Source organism: Calonectris borealis, chromosome 18, assembly GCF_964195595.1.
Source record: "Calonectris borealis chromosome 18, bCalBor7.hap1.2, whole genome shotgun sequence".
Lineage (NCBI taxonomy): Eukaryota > Metazoa > Chordata > Aves > Procellariiformes > Procellariidae > Calonectris > Calonectris borealis.
In genome coordinates this window covers 16,185,459-16,200,934 of record NC_134329.1, presented here as the reverse complement: position 1 = coordinate 16,200,934, position 15,476 = coordinate 16,185,459, and the positions used below count along the sequence as shown (strand labels likewise).

At 41.5% G+C, this 15,476-nt stretch overlaps 1 protein-coding gene across 1 annotated transcript in view; it reads right to left on the bottom strand.

Annotated features, from left to right (window-relative positions):
- Nucleotides 1-15,476, bottom strand: part of TMEM132D (transmembrane protein 132D) — a 263,094-nt gene that overhangs the window by 39,620 nt on the left and 207,998 nt on the right. Inside the window, exon 5 of the mRNA XM_075168136.1 lies at nt 3,231-3,374. Coding sequence (XP_075024237.1) covers nt 3,231-3,374 — 144 coding nt within the window. The remainder of the gene's footprint in view (nt 1-3,230; nt 3,375-15,476) is intronic.

Genomic DNA, 15,476 nt, shown 5'->3' with positions numbered 1-15,476 from the left:
GTTGATTTTTCCACTCTCTCCTCCTCATTCTTGATTTAAGTAATTTTGAGAATTTGATCCATATTAACAACTCAACAAAAAAAGTCTGCTTACCAATCACTCTTTTCCATGAGGGCAGTAGGAGTTTTACCATCTACTTCAATGGTCAGAACTTCTTTACAGCACTTTGAAATCCTCACCTCAACTTTTCTGTGTCTCAGATTCCTCATTTGTGAAACAAAGCCTATAACATGCCTCCATTTTTTGGCATGGTTACTACTCCATTATGGTGGACCAAATCATTTCAGACAACCATTTGCCAATAACAATATTGTTTTAATGGACTAAATTCTGTCCTGACTTATTCAACCAAGTTCAAGTAGATGCAGTTTGGCAGAAAACAAGTCAGTGCAGAATTTGGTCTAGCTCTTTAAAGTTCTTTGAAGTCCCAGATGAAAGAAGTAAGTAATAAATGTGGCCCCTGAAACGAAAAGAAGAATGAGATATCCCCATTCTGCAAGGAAAATGAGCTTAAACTCATCATTAATCAACACAAAAAAAATAGGAATAAAAGCTAAGCCACAAAGACGTAATCAATCTGTTAGACGCTACATGACAGATGCATTGAAAAACAGCAACAGTAAAGAGACAAAGAAATGTAATCTTAAGCTTTATATTTCAATGGGCATTTTAAGCAGACTTTTCCTTCCATTTTATATTCACTACTCTAATGCCCAGAGAACAGAAACTCTAATTACTGTTGCACGCTGAAGGCTGGCCAGTAATTATATATCTTCATCTTCATTAGATAGATGTCTGTGACTAAGGCTTGGTCTGAAACAGAGCAGGTAAACTGAAAACTCAGAGACACATTTTCAATTAAGAGCTCACTTTAAACTAGCGTCTCATTTTATTGCTGCTGAAACCTGCCTTCCTGCTGCGGGGGAGTGAACTATGGTGGGATGTCTGCAGAAGCCCAGAATGTCTTGATCTCTGACTAGTGATTTCCTGTTTTGACAGAGGGCCTATCATTAGCATCATTGTGCAATGGTATGTATATGAATAATATTAAGCACACTAGCCTTTATTGGTATATTCATGTACTTACAATTAATGACAGATACACACGCAGTACTACCACTTTAACCTCTTTGACAGGGTTAAAGCTGAGCGTATTGTATACTACAAACTGTTGCAGATTTATATCAGCTAAAACCATTTCACAAATACCCATTGAACATGCCAAATCATTCTGACAAACTAAAACTTTGGGAAAAAAAAAAGATTTTTAAAATATCTTCCAAATGATATATTTGCTTTCAAACTATTTTTTCCAGTTCTCTGAAAAAATTAAAAAGTTAGTTAATGAGTGAGTTAGTGAATGAAGATTTAGTCCATTAACTTCCACAAAACAAGGCAAGGACCCCAAATGATTTCTTTCTGTTTTTAAACCTAGATTCAGTCCATCAGTTTGTTATATTTGGCAGATAGAGTAGATTCAAAAGGTCTTCATAGAAGTAAAAAAAAATGTCTGGATTAAGACAGCCAGAAAGACACATTTAATCAGAAAATACCAGCATGGTGGCTATCCAGATAAATTGAAACCCTGCACAGATTCTAAAAGGGAAACATAAAAACTGCTGGACTTTTAAATTGCTTGGGTTTATCTTGTGTATAAGAAATTATCATCAAGTTACTTAAACAAGTCCAGTGAGTTTAAACATTGCATTTTTTTGACAAAAAGATTAAAATCTGTTTAGAGATAGCTCAGGAAGGATCATTTAAACCCATACCCAGCTCTATTCTTCAACTACCCTGCTCCAAGTTGTCACTCCCTCTGTGACATGAAGTTACTAAACTTGTAGATATGTTTCAAACCCCCAACAGTTTCCCATTTGACAGTTACAACCAAGTACCTACACTCATCTTGGCCTATAAAGGCAAAAAATGTCTACTAGGAAGAGGCTTTTTCAGCTAATGGGGCCCAGGGAGGCTTGCTTTGGAGCTAAACACTACCCTCAGCTCTTCGAATCCAAAATAAAATGAACTAACATAACAGTGAGAAAGCTTAGCATTCCAGTCAGCTTTAGGCTAAGGCAAATTTCACAAAGGCCGGGTGCTCAATATGGTGCGGTTCACAAAAGTTAATGGGATAACAGTGATTCCCAGCAGCTGGAGGGGTGGCCTGTAGTATTTGTAATCGTTTTGTGACATGCTGGTTATGTTAAAAAAATTCAATTTTAACTTTTATTTGTAGCCATGTCTCTCGTTTCCTCTTCTCAAGTGACAACCACAGATAAGTTTGTGAAAAGATAAAAGCTGCTGTAGACAAGCCAACATTTCTGTCACTATGCTGGCATACTTTCCACCATATTTCTCACAATCACCACTGCTGACCATGTCCTTCCATTACCATTAATGTGTGTTCACCATTAACCAAGTCGAGTAGGAATATGCAGGACTTCTTACAAGCTTTTAGTAGTAATATTGGTAAGAGCTGAAAGCCTTCAAGAAACAGCAATTTTCTGGAGGGTCCAGTCTGACCCTAAGATTTCAGTACTAAAAAGGCACTTAAAGGCATTCCTGCAAGCTCTCTCCTCACCACTGGCTAGGAAAGTACACACTTTCAAAGTCAAAACTAAGAGAAGCGGTATATTATTGCCTGCCATTTATCTTTCAAGGAAGTTTAGGCTATGCAGCTGTTGTACTGGTCAAGTGTCTTATCCAGTAGTTCCCAGTCCATGATTGGCGGCCAACGTGTTTCCTGTGAGCCACCCTAGCAGCAATTGCGACCAAAGAAAATTCCAGATTTAAAGCTAATGTTGTTTGCAATACACTACTGGGACACTACCAAGAAAAGACCCAAACTTGGAGTCATACAGCTCCTGCTCCAACGTAGCAAACCAACTCCAGAGGAACGACCTCCTTGTCTAGAACATCAGCTGACAGCATTCCTGAACCTACACAGCCCATATAGCTGAAAAGTAAAACATAAAGGTAGAGTGAACTCCAAAAATACTTCAACAGTGGGAAGTGACAGACATTTCCAAGTATTTAATACGCAGGATGGAAAATGTGTGATTTTGTGTTTGTTTTATTGCTCCACTGAACCAATCTATATGCAACAGTGATAATAACCTTTTGTCTTCCAGCAGTAGAACAGTTAGGAAGATGGAAGAACTTGTCACACTAGAGAATACCACTGTTTTGCAGGGCTTCTGCCTTTGTGCAATGGAGCAGTACGATCCTACCTTAATGACATCTTCATCTGATGATCTGCACTCCACAGATTCCAGAAGATCAGTCACAGTCCCATCGTCTTCCACAGAGATCACTTTGACAGGGACAGCCACTGTTTTCCCAGTGAGAATAGCTGTATTCAGAATCTCTGCTTCCTAAGAGACCAAAAAAAGCCCCTTTAGTTAATATATTTTGCTATTAATTCATTAGTACCACCTATGTTCAGCTTTACTTTAATTTCTAATGGTTATGCCAAGAACTGTTCCAAGTGCAGCAGGCAGAAAAGACAAATTTCCTCCCTTCAATCCTGGAACCAAACTCCCAGTTCTGATTCAGGGCTGTTAAGATATTTTTCATGCCCTAATTGTTATTTCATGAATTCTCATCAAGTGTCAGAGCAACCTAACACCCGAGGAATAACCCTGCACCATATAACAAAATGTGCCTTGCATCTAGCAACAGTGAAATCTCCATCCTGAGGAGCTCACTAATGATCTTGCTGATCACATAAAAATAATGTCTTAAGTCTTGCTGTTTTACCCACAAAACTGTTTTCTGAAAAATTTTCTACAAATACTGAAATTATATGACACTATTGGACAAATACTGTCAACATTTAGACCAAAGTAGTACTGTATAATTGTTAGGGAACAAGTTTGGATTGAGAATAGTCAGGAAACCACTTTGCCCCAAAGCTCCTGGGTGATCTTTTACAAGTCCCTGCAGTGGGGGGTGTCTTCTGCAATAGGCACACTTTCTAACTTCCAGTCTGTAGACAACCTGCACGGGGACAATAGCTGCTACAAAAGCCAGCTGGTAGCACACTAAACCACCCGGCGTGCAGGGCATGCTCTCGCACGGCCTCTGACCGCACGTTAGTTTGGTCGGACTCAGGCTGGCCATATGTTTGGAAGCAACGCTAGTCTTAGAGGCAGGCTTTGGGCTGCTCTTTGGGGTGCAATGTTGGCAGATTCAACTTAAGTCTCCCAATTCACAGCCTGTAAAATGGGCTAGTGGCACTGTCTGTCATGGCAGATAAGATCTGGTTTCCCCTGCTCTGCCTCCTAGGCAATTAGTTTAAGAGTACCACCATCTGGTCCTGCGTAAATGACCGTATGTACCACAGGACTGTAGAGAATCAGACCCTCATCAGGTTTTCTAGGACTTACCCTGACTCTTGTTGCGTAATGGTGGGCAAGCACTTGTTCACAACTGTTTCTTTACCTTTTAATGAAGCTCATGCAAAACCATCCTCTCCCAAAAAGGAAGGATGCTGAGAAGAGCCTGGGCTCTTTAAACAAAACGAGCTCTGTAGTGACCTGTGTCGCTGGTACGTCATTGTTGTGATGATTATTGCAAAACGCATTCCTTCTGTTTGATTTATCACTTCTAATTTAAAAGCGCTGAGTTCTGATTATATGAAGAGCATGAGACTAACAGCACTCTCGGTTACCTGGGTGCCACACCAGTCTCGCACAGCAGGTACCACTGACTTGTGCCAAGACAGAGAGAGAGCACAAACTGGAGCCTGAATTCTTCCCCTCCTAATTGCAAGATACTGCTCATTCCTGGAAAGGTCTTTGAGCTTTTCAGAACCGTGCTGCCGAATCACAGACTATCCCGTAGAACAAGAGGCTCTTGATTTCAGCTGGCTTTTGTGAAATAAAGGCTTCCAAAGCCCCCCAAGTGCTAACTTCTCATTATCTAAATAGCTCACACTAAGAGCTCTGAGACTAACCTGATTTTACTTGTGGAAGACACAAAGTGGGAAATTGAAACCAAGTTACCAGAAGATGATGACTCCCCCTACTGCCTCTTGGGCTAAAGAGGAGAAGCTGCGATTTCTCTCATCTAAAGGATATGGATCAAAAAGACCTTTTCCTATTACTTAAAGAAACAGAGACACTTTATTCAGACTCAAAGTAATATTTAAAGAAAGAAAGAAAAAAACCCCTCCTGGTCTTTTGATATCTGCTTTGCTAAAGTTTCCCCATTCTCACCATGATCTTTAGGGGAGGGTGAAATAGGACTTCACAAAAAGAGAACTTAAGAAGAAAATCCTCTCCCTCCCTCAGAACAAAAGCCCTTCAGATATTTTGAAATTATAATTCATACAAAGGTGAGAATATCTGAGTAAGGCCCTCCTTGAGTGCACATTTGTTCTCAGTAGAGAATATATTATTCAAGCAACTGGGATCTCAGAAAGATTTGCAGTTAAGTTTCCAGGTTCTTTTATTTTTTTCAGATCTGGGCTTTGCAGCAAAGTTACTGCATGGAGGTTATTTAGATACTTTTGCCACTCTCCTATAGGCTTCACAGAGCTGCAAATGGGGGCACCCTGACAGAACAAGTGCTATTAAGCATCCATGATAATGACAGAACCCAGGCATTGGGTCCTGATTCTGCAAACACTTGGGCAAGAATTTCATTTCATTGGGACTATTAGAGGCCGTACTACATGCCTAGCTACTTGCACCTTGTACCAAGCTGAGAAGACCAGCTCCCCCAACCAGGAATGGCCCTATTCCTCCAGTTGATACATTACAGTATGACCCTTGCAAATATTTTATAAAGCAAAGGGAAGTTTAATAACCAAGCCTTTGAAACAGTGTGATTAATGAGTCTGCTTACCAAAGGCAAACGTAATTTCCCCTGGCAAGAGCTAGTAACTGAGAATGATTCTCGCAAGCTTCAAGAATTTCTTCTGAGTTTCCAAATTTTCCAAGTGCTGGATTTGGATATTCTGAATACAGTCTGCATCCTAACATATCTGGTACCTGCCACTTTACGGAAACACATGTGAAAACAGGCTACCTAGTACTCAGCTATTTCACTGTCACTACCCTGTTTTCCTTCTCTAAAAGCATGTGCATATCTAATAGCATAGCACGTCTATGTGCATAGCACATCTAATCCACAGGGAACTTCTGCATCTCCAGAGTCTCAGCTGGCTTCAAAGCTCAGTAACACGGTCTCAGGTCCTGCCCCAGAGCTTTCTATCTGAGGCTACAGTCCGACAGATCTGTACTTAACCTAATTGTGTGAACGATCGCAATGACTTTAATGAGAGTACTTAAATGCAAGGAGATGAGCGTATTCATACCTGATTCTAAGGTAAGGAAGGAAATTCATATGTTGTCTCTATCCAAAATCAAAGACCCCAGATTCAAAGTTTTGTAGTTTTTGTCTGTATCCATGTTCTAGATCTATGTTCAGAACCCACGTGTTTCCAGAACTGTGCATAGTCCGTATCAGCACAATGCACAGCATGTGACAGTATTGCTGGTTCTTAGACAGTCATAAAAATCTCCAAAACAAGCTTTGTCCCCTCTCTCTCCAAAAGAAATGAGGGCAGTGAGGGGCAAGAAGTAATGCCTGGAGTTCACAGAAATGTCTGTGGTGATTTTCTGACTTTCTATCAGCAACCACTTGTTCAGTCCCAGGAAAACAAATCCACCCAATACCTCTCTAAAGTAAAAGAAGGGCAAAGCAAGCTGGCAATGGTCCGAAGCTGTGCTAATCTACACAAGAATAACTGAGCTGTATATTCTGCTCGCAGAGTTTTCAGTACCTCTACATGTATGGACTTGGAAGATGACTTCTTTAGGCACCTGGTTTGCATCTCACCCTTGAACGTAGAGGCATAATAACCATTTACACCAATTTACACAGCAGGGGCAGAGTAAAATGCTTCTTCAGTCATTTGTTTAATGGCTAGAAAAGGCTTAATGTTCCCCTGGTGAAAGCATATAAAAATTATTTCATTTTGAGGAAACAAACATGATACTTATTTAGCTATACAGAGATTTATAGTTCAGAGTCTCAGCATGTAAAAGCTATAAATCTAAATAGTTACTAATTTAAAAGTGTTACCTTTTGTTGCTTAAGTGATAAAGGAATCTTCTGAAGAAATATTATGTTCTTTATCCATAACTAACATAAATTATAGGAGATATGATGTCAGGGCATTGCAAGATGGGAATAGTTATGCTTTTGCAAAGCTATAGCCAAATATTCTAACGGCTAAAAGTTGATTCCCTGAGCAGCTATTAAGAAGATGCTGAACTTTCTCTGACTATTACGTAGCATATCTCTATAATTCACATACACCGACCCCCCCAAATAATAAAATGAAATAATAATCAGAGAAAAACATTTTTCTCTATGTAATAAAAATGGAAAACCAGGTAATCTTTGTTCTGAAATTGCTACCATGTTAAAAAAATAGTAATACTTTTAAAGAAGATTCTGGAGCTAGCATTCTTTGCCTACTGAAGAGATTCATATTAAATAACTGAGCATATTAAGCCCTCCAGCAGAAACATATTCAGAAGATGTACACAGTAAGCATCTATTTAAATAGAAATGCAGAAGTGAATACCTATTAGTTTCTTCAATTTTAATTGGTAGCTTCCCTGCAATTTAATTTCCCTTTGGATATCTTTTGCCTTATAATTCCTGAGGTGAAAGAAAGGACTTTAACAAAGTCTTCATAAATCTTAAGAAATTTTTTTTCTTCCCCTAGTTCTCTCTGTGTACACAATATTTCCTAATTTTTATATTAATAATGACTTTTAAAAGAAATAAATACATGACTAACTCATGCTTAGCTTTGAGGCCTCACATCAGATTTATGTTACGAAGAAAAATTTAGTACTAACTGTCAGCATTCTTTTCCAAAAGCATTTTAGCATGATTCAACACATCTTTTTAATGCTGAATCCCTGTTAGCCCTCACAACGCTACAAGCAGCAGTGAGCAAGGCACCAGCTTGTTTTCAAAAAAGACCTGCAGCCGTTTCCTCAAAATAACATGGACTGATCTGCAGCTCATATCCTTCAGCAGAAGAAGTACTTGTCCTGCTACAATACACAAGGAAAAAAGTATTAAAAAGTCCCCACAACACTATAATACGCGTTCTGTAAGCACAGCAGATCTCCAGTTACATTTTTTATTACAGTAGTGGAATATGTTTTTGCAGGCTAAATATCTAACTTTTAAAATCAAGCATATTCCTTTTTGTTTTCAATAGGTATCTTGGCTTTTGGGTTTACTATGTACAGACTGCAATAGGGAAGAGAATAAAATGATCACTGAAATCTTCTTAAGTCCAGGGCACACCACAAAATGAGAATGAATAGCTGCCAGAAAATCCGTCCCATTTGGCACTCATTAATATCCTCCGTTTTCCTCTTTTTTTTTTTTTCCTTTCTATTAATCAGCCTGTAGAGCATTAATCCAGGGTACCACCTTGAAACTTTTCACTATTTATTTTAAAAAGGCCTAGATTTTCCTCCTCTTCAGCTAGCAGCCATCTTATTTATATCAGAGAATCCATGCTTCAGTCATGCATAACTAATTTCAAATCTTATTTAGCATCAAGTCTCAGAATTAAGAAGCTAAGTGACAGCTGTTTAATTAACTCCTTAAGCTGATTAGAAGGCATTACAGAAATCCCCCCAAGGAAGAGTTTATAACTGTCAAGAGAGCCTAAGGCCATGTTAATGCTTCTGTTTAAATTTAGTAAGCTTCTAAACCAATAAAGTCTAAATGCTTGACATCCTCATGGATGTGGTCAAATTCAGCTTTTTTCCTCGTGTTACCATTGCAAGGATAGGAAACAAGAACAACAACATAGAAGGGATTTGAAAAGTCAGAAAGCAGCAGCTGAATAAAGCAAATAGATGCATCTCTCCAAAGGAGCTGCTGTGAGTTCGTACCATCTAACACTCGATTATGCTGGATTAGTACTCAAAGCTGGAGTAAAGCTGAGCTTGCACCTTAAATGCAGAGTCATCTCCCAGCTTCTGGTTGCAAGTACAAAGGTTTGTTCATTGGTTCTTAAAACTTAAATCCACCTTTAATGATAAGATTACGGCAGCTGAAGTACCAGTTTTAGAAGCAGCTGGTGGGGCTAGATACATGGTGGTGCAGAGGAACTGAAAATGCTCCAAAGCAAATTTCTTCGATTGTAGTACATTAATGTCAGCTCTGAGCTTGCAAACGGCTTGAGTTCAATCCTAAAATATCATAGTACTTGGTCTGAAAGCTTGAAATAAATAAAATATAATTCTAATTTATTTGCCCTGTGGTTTCTGAGCCTTGAGGATGCACTAAAAAAACCTGAAAAATTAGCTGCAATTCTTCTGTGTCCAAAGGAATAAAGGAACTGTGGCCAGAAATAACACCAAATAATTTGTGAGGCCTTTAATATAAATAGAAGAGTTGCAAGTACAAGTTGAAATACTGCAAGTATGAGAAATGATGGTGAAACCTGAAAGCAAAAATGTGAAAAGACTGACATGAACTTCAAAGTTAGCTGTTTGGTTTAATGTGTGCACCTTTCAATGTGCAGAGTGAAATCTGAAGTCACTGGGAATGGGAGAGAGGAAGGGGATATAAAAGCAAATTAATCACGTATAATTTAAGCACTTGCTACTTAATTAGTTTCCTTTTCTCCTTGGTACAGGCAAGAGAGCTCCACAATCAGACGTGCAGGGTTAAACCACAGGGTTAAAAAGGAGCATAAACACAAACCCAAATGCCTGTTTCTCTGGTTATATCTACCTGCTGACTCCCAGTCTTCCACACAGCTGCTAGAGAGGGAAAAATGGATTTTTTTTTAATAGCAAAATGTGATTGCAGAACCATTGGTTAGAAAGAAATGGGTGGCAGAATCGATGTCTGAATATATTTTTCATTCTTCCTTTTTCAGTCTGTGATTCCTTGAAAAGTTTAGACTGCCATGCAATGGGGGGTGACTCTCACTCCTCCTCCACTGGGCCAGAATCAATGCTCATGGAGTGAGCAGATTTGGCAAGGGTGAGCAGTGAAACAAAGCCACATATACATACAAAGCACAGCAATCACAATTTCCCTGTTAAAAACAGAGAACAGCCAGTGGCTGGATTGTGCTGTAGGGAAAAAAAGCAACATGGGATAATCACGAGACTGTCTGCCCCTCCTAATGTCACACGAGGCATTCAGGAAAAATACCTAATTATATTTAAACTGAGAGTTAACTTTTGCAAAGTCTTTTAGCTATTTTATAGTCTTACTAATGAACTTTCATCTCTGTATAGATAGAGTCTATCACTGCTAAGTTTGAGGGGGGAAAAGAAAAGTTAAATATATGAGTGCTGTGTAAATAGGGAGAGAAGGAGCAAAATAACAGGTAGGTGTTACAAAGGAAAAGTGGGATCATTAGTAAGATGACCAGCAGTGAGAGGTCTCTCATTACACAGCCTGTGATGTTCAGCAAAAAGCTCAAGAAGGAAAAAAATGCATCTTAGTCAGAAGCAGAATCCAAGTGCTACTGTATCTGCCTCGGTGAAGTGAAGCTGCTGTTCAGGCCGGTAAATTCCCATGTTTCACATTTGTGTGTTGTTACGACTAGGCAATCCTGGCCTGTGGACTCTGCCTATTATCGTGGGATGCAATTCCACATCTTTAAGTGATGAAAAAGCCAGGAAATAAATCACCTCTCTCCAAGGAGAGAAAAAAGCCTTTGCCTTTTGTGTCCCTTCTCCTTACCTTTGTCTGTCTCATGTATCTAGACTGGAATTGCCTCAAAACAGGGATCGTTTTTTTTTTGGTACTTGTGCAGCGTCCAGTCCACAGGTCAGATCTGAGGTCAAGCTGCCGAACCGACTAACGATAGGTAACAGATTTCTTGAAGGTGAAACACGGCAAGCTCACAACAAATGCAAGAACAAAGCAGGGGTGATAGGACATTGTCTCTGTTTTCGGTGCTAACTCTTATTTACAGCCCTGCTGCTGGGGTAAAGGCACACAAGGTTTTAATGTTTTTAACAGTGACTTTACAGAGCAGAAGTGTGTCATTTTAAGCCTGTATTTTCTGCTAAGGATTTCTGGGAGCAGGCAGCACACAGGCAAACTACCTAGAGAGGGTAATGAACTATTCAGCAATGGGACAGTTTGTAATGCTACCAGTAAAATATCCAAGCTGTACTGGATCTCCTTTACACTCAGATAGCTGAGGAGTCAAATCCTCCCATGGGAGTTCGCTTTTTTCCTACCTATAGAGTAAATGCAAATTTTAATTTGTCTCAGGTTTAAAATGACAAAGTCCCTTTAATGCTTTGATGTGTAACATTCAGGAACTGTGTTAGCGTACTTTTGGCAAGTCCTCCTTTGGTGTTTTGGTGGTTTGCAGTGCTAAGTAGGCTACCATGATCGCAGGAATCTGTCATGTACGTTGTCTGTTTATCAAAGTCAGAGAGCGATGAAGTCTGCGAATTGTCAGGCTGCTGTTCTTCAGAGAAATTGCTAATTAATTCACAGGCTTCAGACTGTAACTCCATGAAGCTGCGTGTGCATACTTGATTTTGGTCTCTAGACAGGCTGCTTTAGCTGATAATCAAAAAGGTTTGCTCTTAAAAGCAAAAAAACAAACAAACTTGGGGAGGATTTTTTCTTTGCTTTTCCTAAGCAGGCTGCCAGCACTTTTACATCATTGCAGGAGGGAAAGGCATGTCTGATTGTCAAAGGAAGACCTTTCAGAAGAGCAGAGCTGGGAGATCTGGCCTAAGGTACACGAATACACTGTGTCTGATGCTGCTGAATTGCTGAGACTGGGGAGACTGGTAGGGACATGTCATGCGAAATTAGCTAAACCCAATCAAGATTTCACACATGGGGTCAGTATCTCAGCTCCCGGATTGATGTGCCAGCGTGAAGGCTCTTTTGATTCTCAGGCCTGCAGTTAGGAAGTCTAATGCAGAGGTTTGGTGCCTGCAGGGGTTTTGGAGCTCTGTAAGGGGTGGACTATGGAACGTGATGTAGGAATTTCCAGCAACAAAATGAAAGCTCTAGGATATCACTTCAAAGAAAAGATGCCAATGAGACTCTAGCAATGCAATTTAGCAGAGTAAATATTCGGTGCGATGTGCAGCAGAGCCAGAATGACTGGGGTCAAACTGACTGAAACAGCTTTGCTTTCATGGAGGGAAGTATTAAAAATCCCAAAACAAATCACTGGCCTTTTTTAATATGCTCTTTTTTTCCTTCTCTTTCTTCCACAGCTTGCTGCTGTCATTCTCAGGCTGTATTCTGAGCTGCACATGAACCCTTCCCATCTTCCGCACTGTGCTAACCCCCGTGCACTCGGTGTCTAAGGGGAATACCAAGGGCCACGGCCAGGGAACCCTTTCCCCATCTGCCGTACAGATCCTCGGGGCCTGGCCGACAAGGAGCAGATTAGAGCAGCCCTTGGGAGGCAAAAATACACAGCAGACAAATTTGACAGGTTCTTTTCTGTCATTCTCTGCTTTCCAGAGCCAGACAGCGACAAAATCTGCGTACTCCCCTGCCTGCCCGCTCTGCTCCTCTCCCCCTCCTGCGGCCACCGCTGTTCCCGGGGCGGGTGACAGGGCTCTGTGCCACCAGGGACTCCTGCCCCGGTCCTCACGGTCTGCTCCGGCCACAACCACATTTCTGCACTGTCACAGCCAGCAAACGACAAGCTGAAAGAGAGCTGAGGCTGGGAAGGGTGGGAGACGGGGAGTGGGAAGGAATGTGAGGCAGAGACGAGGGGAAGGGGACAGGAAAGGAGTGGGCCTCGCACAGTTTCTCCAGGGCAGGCCAGCTGCTGACTACGGAAAATACGGGAAAAGTACTGTCCCACTTCACTTTGTTAAAGCACACAGGACTTCGCAACTTTCTGTATAATATATGTAGCAAATGTTGCAATAGACGCTGGGCAGAGCTGATAATCGAAGCTGTTGTTTTAGCAGTGAGACCTCCCTGCTCACGTACACTGCTGTCATGCTCCGTCCTCTGCTCTCTCCCTCCCACACAATCACATGTGGGACGAAGCCTGTTTCTCCACTGACCGGAACTATTGATGCTATAGATTAGGAATGCATAAACGAGTCAACGATCGCAGTAGCTACACATCAACTTTCTCACAAAAATATTTCTATTATCACAGAGGTATAAATGATGTAAGCTACTGGGGAACAAGGTTTCTGTAAAAGGCTTCCCCAGAGTCAGGCCGTGTGGGAATCGGGCCCCATCAGAGTCCTCCGAGATACGCAAAACAGACGGAACAAAAGGAGATTCAACGTTTTGTTTTCTGAATAACTTTAGATTTTTCTATTGTTTTACCAACACACAAACTCACACCTGAAAACAACTTCAGTATCATCTTGCAACGTGTGATGGTACATCTGCTGAGGTCTGTCTGTCACTGCTTTATGCAGAGTTTTGTTTGTACTTTGAAGCCCTGCTGTGAAACATTCAATTATTGTCACAAACCAACCTATTGCCCTGAGTTTGCCCTGGTGAGTCACCGTTTCTTTGCCAGCCGCATGTTCACACTGACCTACCTGAAGCCCCATGGATGTGGGCAGAGGCGCAGATCCAGCCTTCCTTCTTACAGATCTCCGCAGAGGACTCCCTCCGCTCCTGCGCTGCCCTAAGCTCCAGCACCAAACACACAGCATCTACTTAGTCTTTGGAACTTAAGGATCTCCATAACCCAGGCACACAATGCAAACGCCTCATTTTCACCTCAAAGTCCGTGACGGTTTTGCTGCATCCTACCTAGCTGCTCTGTTATCTTCTACAATTTTCCCAGCTTTTAATGTCTACCAGTCAGCTCTTCCACCAGCACATCCGTGCTTTTTCCCATGACACCTGCAGAGCTAGTTACTTTACAACCCTCTTTAAAATTCAGCTCTGCCACAGTCACTACAGGATGTTGCAAGTCTCGAACAGACATGTTTGTTCCTCTCTCCCACCTCTCACAACTTTGGTTTAACTCTGTGAGGTCAAGCAAGACCTGTCAGCAAAACAGGTAAATCAAGGTGCACATATGGTGTTTATAAATATATATAGAGATTCAGTTGCCTCCATGTCTACAAAGTACTCCTCAGAGAGGAAAGCCATTTAGCATTTTCTACAATAACAATCCTAACACATTTATCAACTCTGACTTGATTCTCACATCATTTTAAAAGTTCTGCCATCACCCTTGCAAGTTTTCCAGAGGTGAAAGCTGAGAAGCAGTAAGGTTAGGAGAGCTGCCCAAGCCTCCACATGGAGCCACTGGCAAAGCCAGGAGCAAGCCCTGGAGCTCTGCCACCCCATTTCCCCTGCTGCACATGGAAAATCCTGATAGCAGCATAGATGATTGTGCTGGTTTTGACTGGGATAGAGTTAATTTTCTTCACAGAAGCCAGTATGGGGCTGTGTTTTGGAGTTGTGCTGAGAACAGTGTTGATAACACAGGGATGTTTTAGTTCCTGCTGAGCAGTGCTGACACAGAGTCAAGGCCTCTTCTGCTCCTCACCCCACCCCACCCGCGAGCAGGCTGGGGGTGCCCAAGGAGTTGGGAGGGGACACGGCTGGGACAGCTGACCCCAACTGACCACAGGGATATCCCATACCATACGATGTCAGCATATAAAGCTGGGGGAAGAAGCAGGAAGGGGGGGACGTTTGGAGTGATGGCGTTTGTCTTCCCAAGTCACCGTTACGCGTGATGGAGCCCTGCTTTCCTGGAGATGGCTGAACACCTGCCTGCCGATGGGAAGCAGTGAATGAATTCCTTGTTTTGCTTTGCTTGTGTGCGTGGCTTTTGCTTTACCTGTTAAACTGTCTTTATCTCAACCCACGAGTTTTCTCACTTTTACCCTTCCGGTTCTCTCCCCCTTCCCACAGCGGGGAGTGAGCGAGCGGCTGCATGGGGCTCAGTTGCCGGCTGGAGTTAAACCATGACAATGATGTACAAAGCATGGTGGGAAGACAAGGAGAAAACGATGCAATGACAATTAGAAAAAAGCAGATTTGCAAGGATGAAATCTGCCCCAATGTGGCAATTAATATAAGCTCCCATGGCAGAGCCAGAGAGCAAGGACTGAACTAGTTTTTCACATTTCTAAAGAGAAGAAAGAGGTTTGTAAGGAACAAGCGAAGTCACGTTCTCCTGGTCACTGTGCAGAGGAGAAGTGACTAAGTTGCCTATTTCAAAGTTTTCTTATATATTGGCCTTGTAGTTTTCGTAGCACATTCATATTTAGGAATGTCAAGCAATAAGCAGCCTGAGCTAAATTGGGACCGTCACAGGGGCCCTGGAAACCTGCCTCAAAACCAAAAATTCATTCATGAGCAGACTAACGGCAGAGCAGCGGGGAAGCCTGCAGCCAACCGGCTCTGCTGGGTTAGTAATTAGCTCTTCTTTTGAACTTTTAACAGAAACACAAAAATAAACAAAAGGGACATTCAGAAAAAAT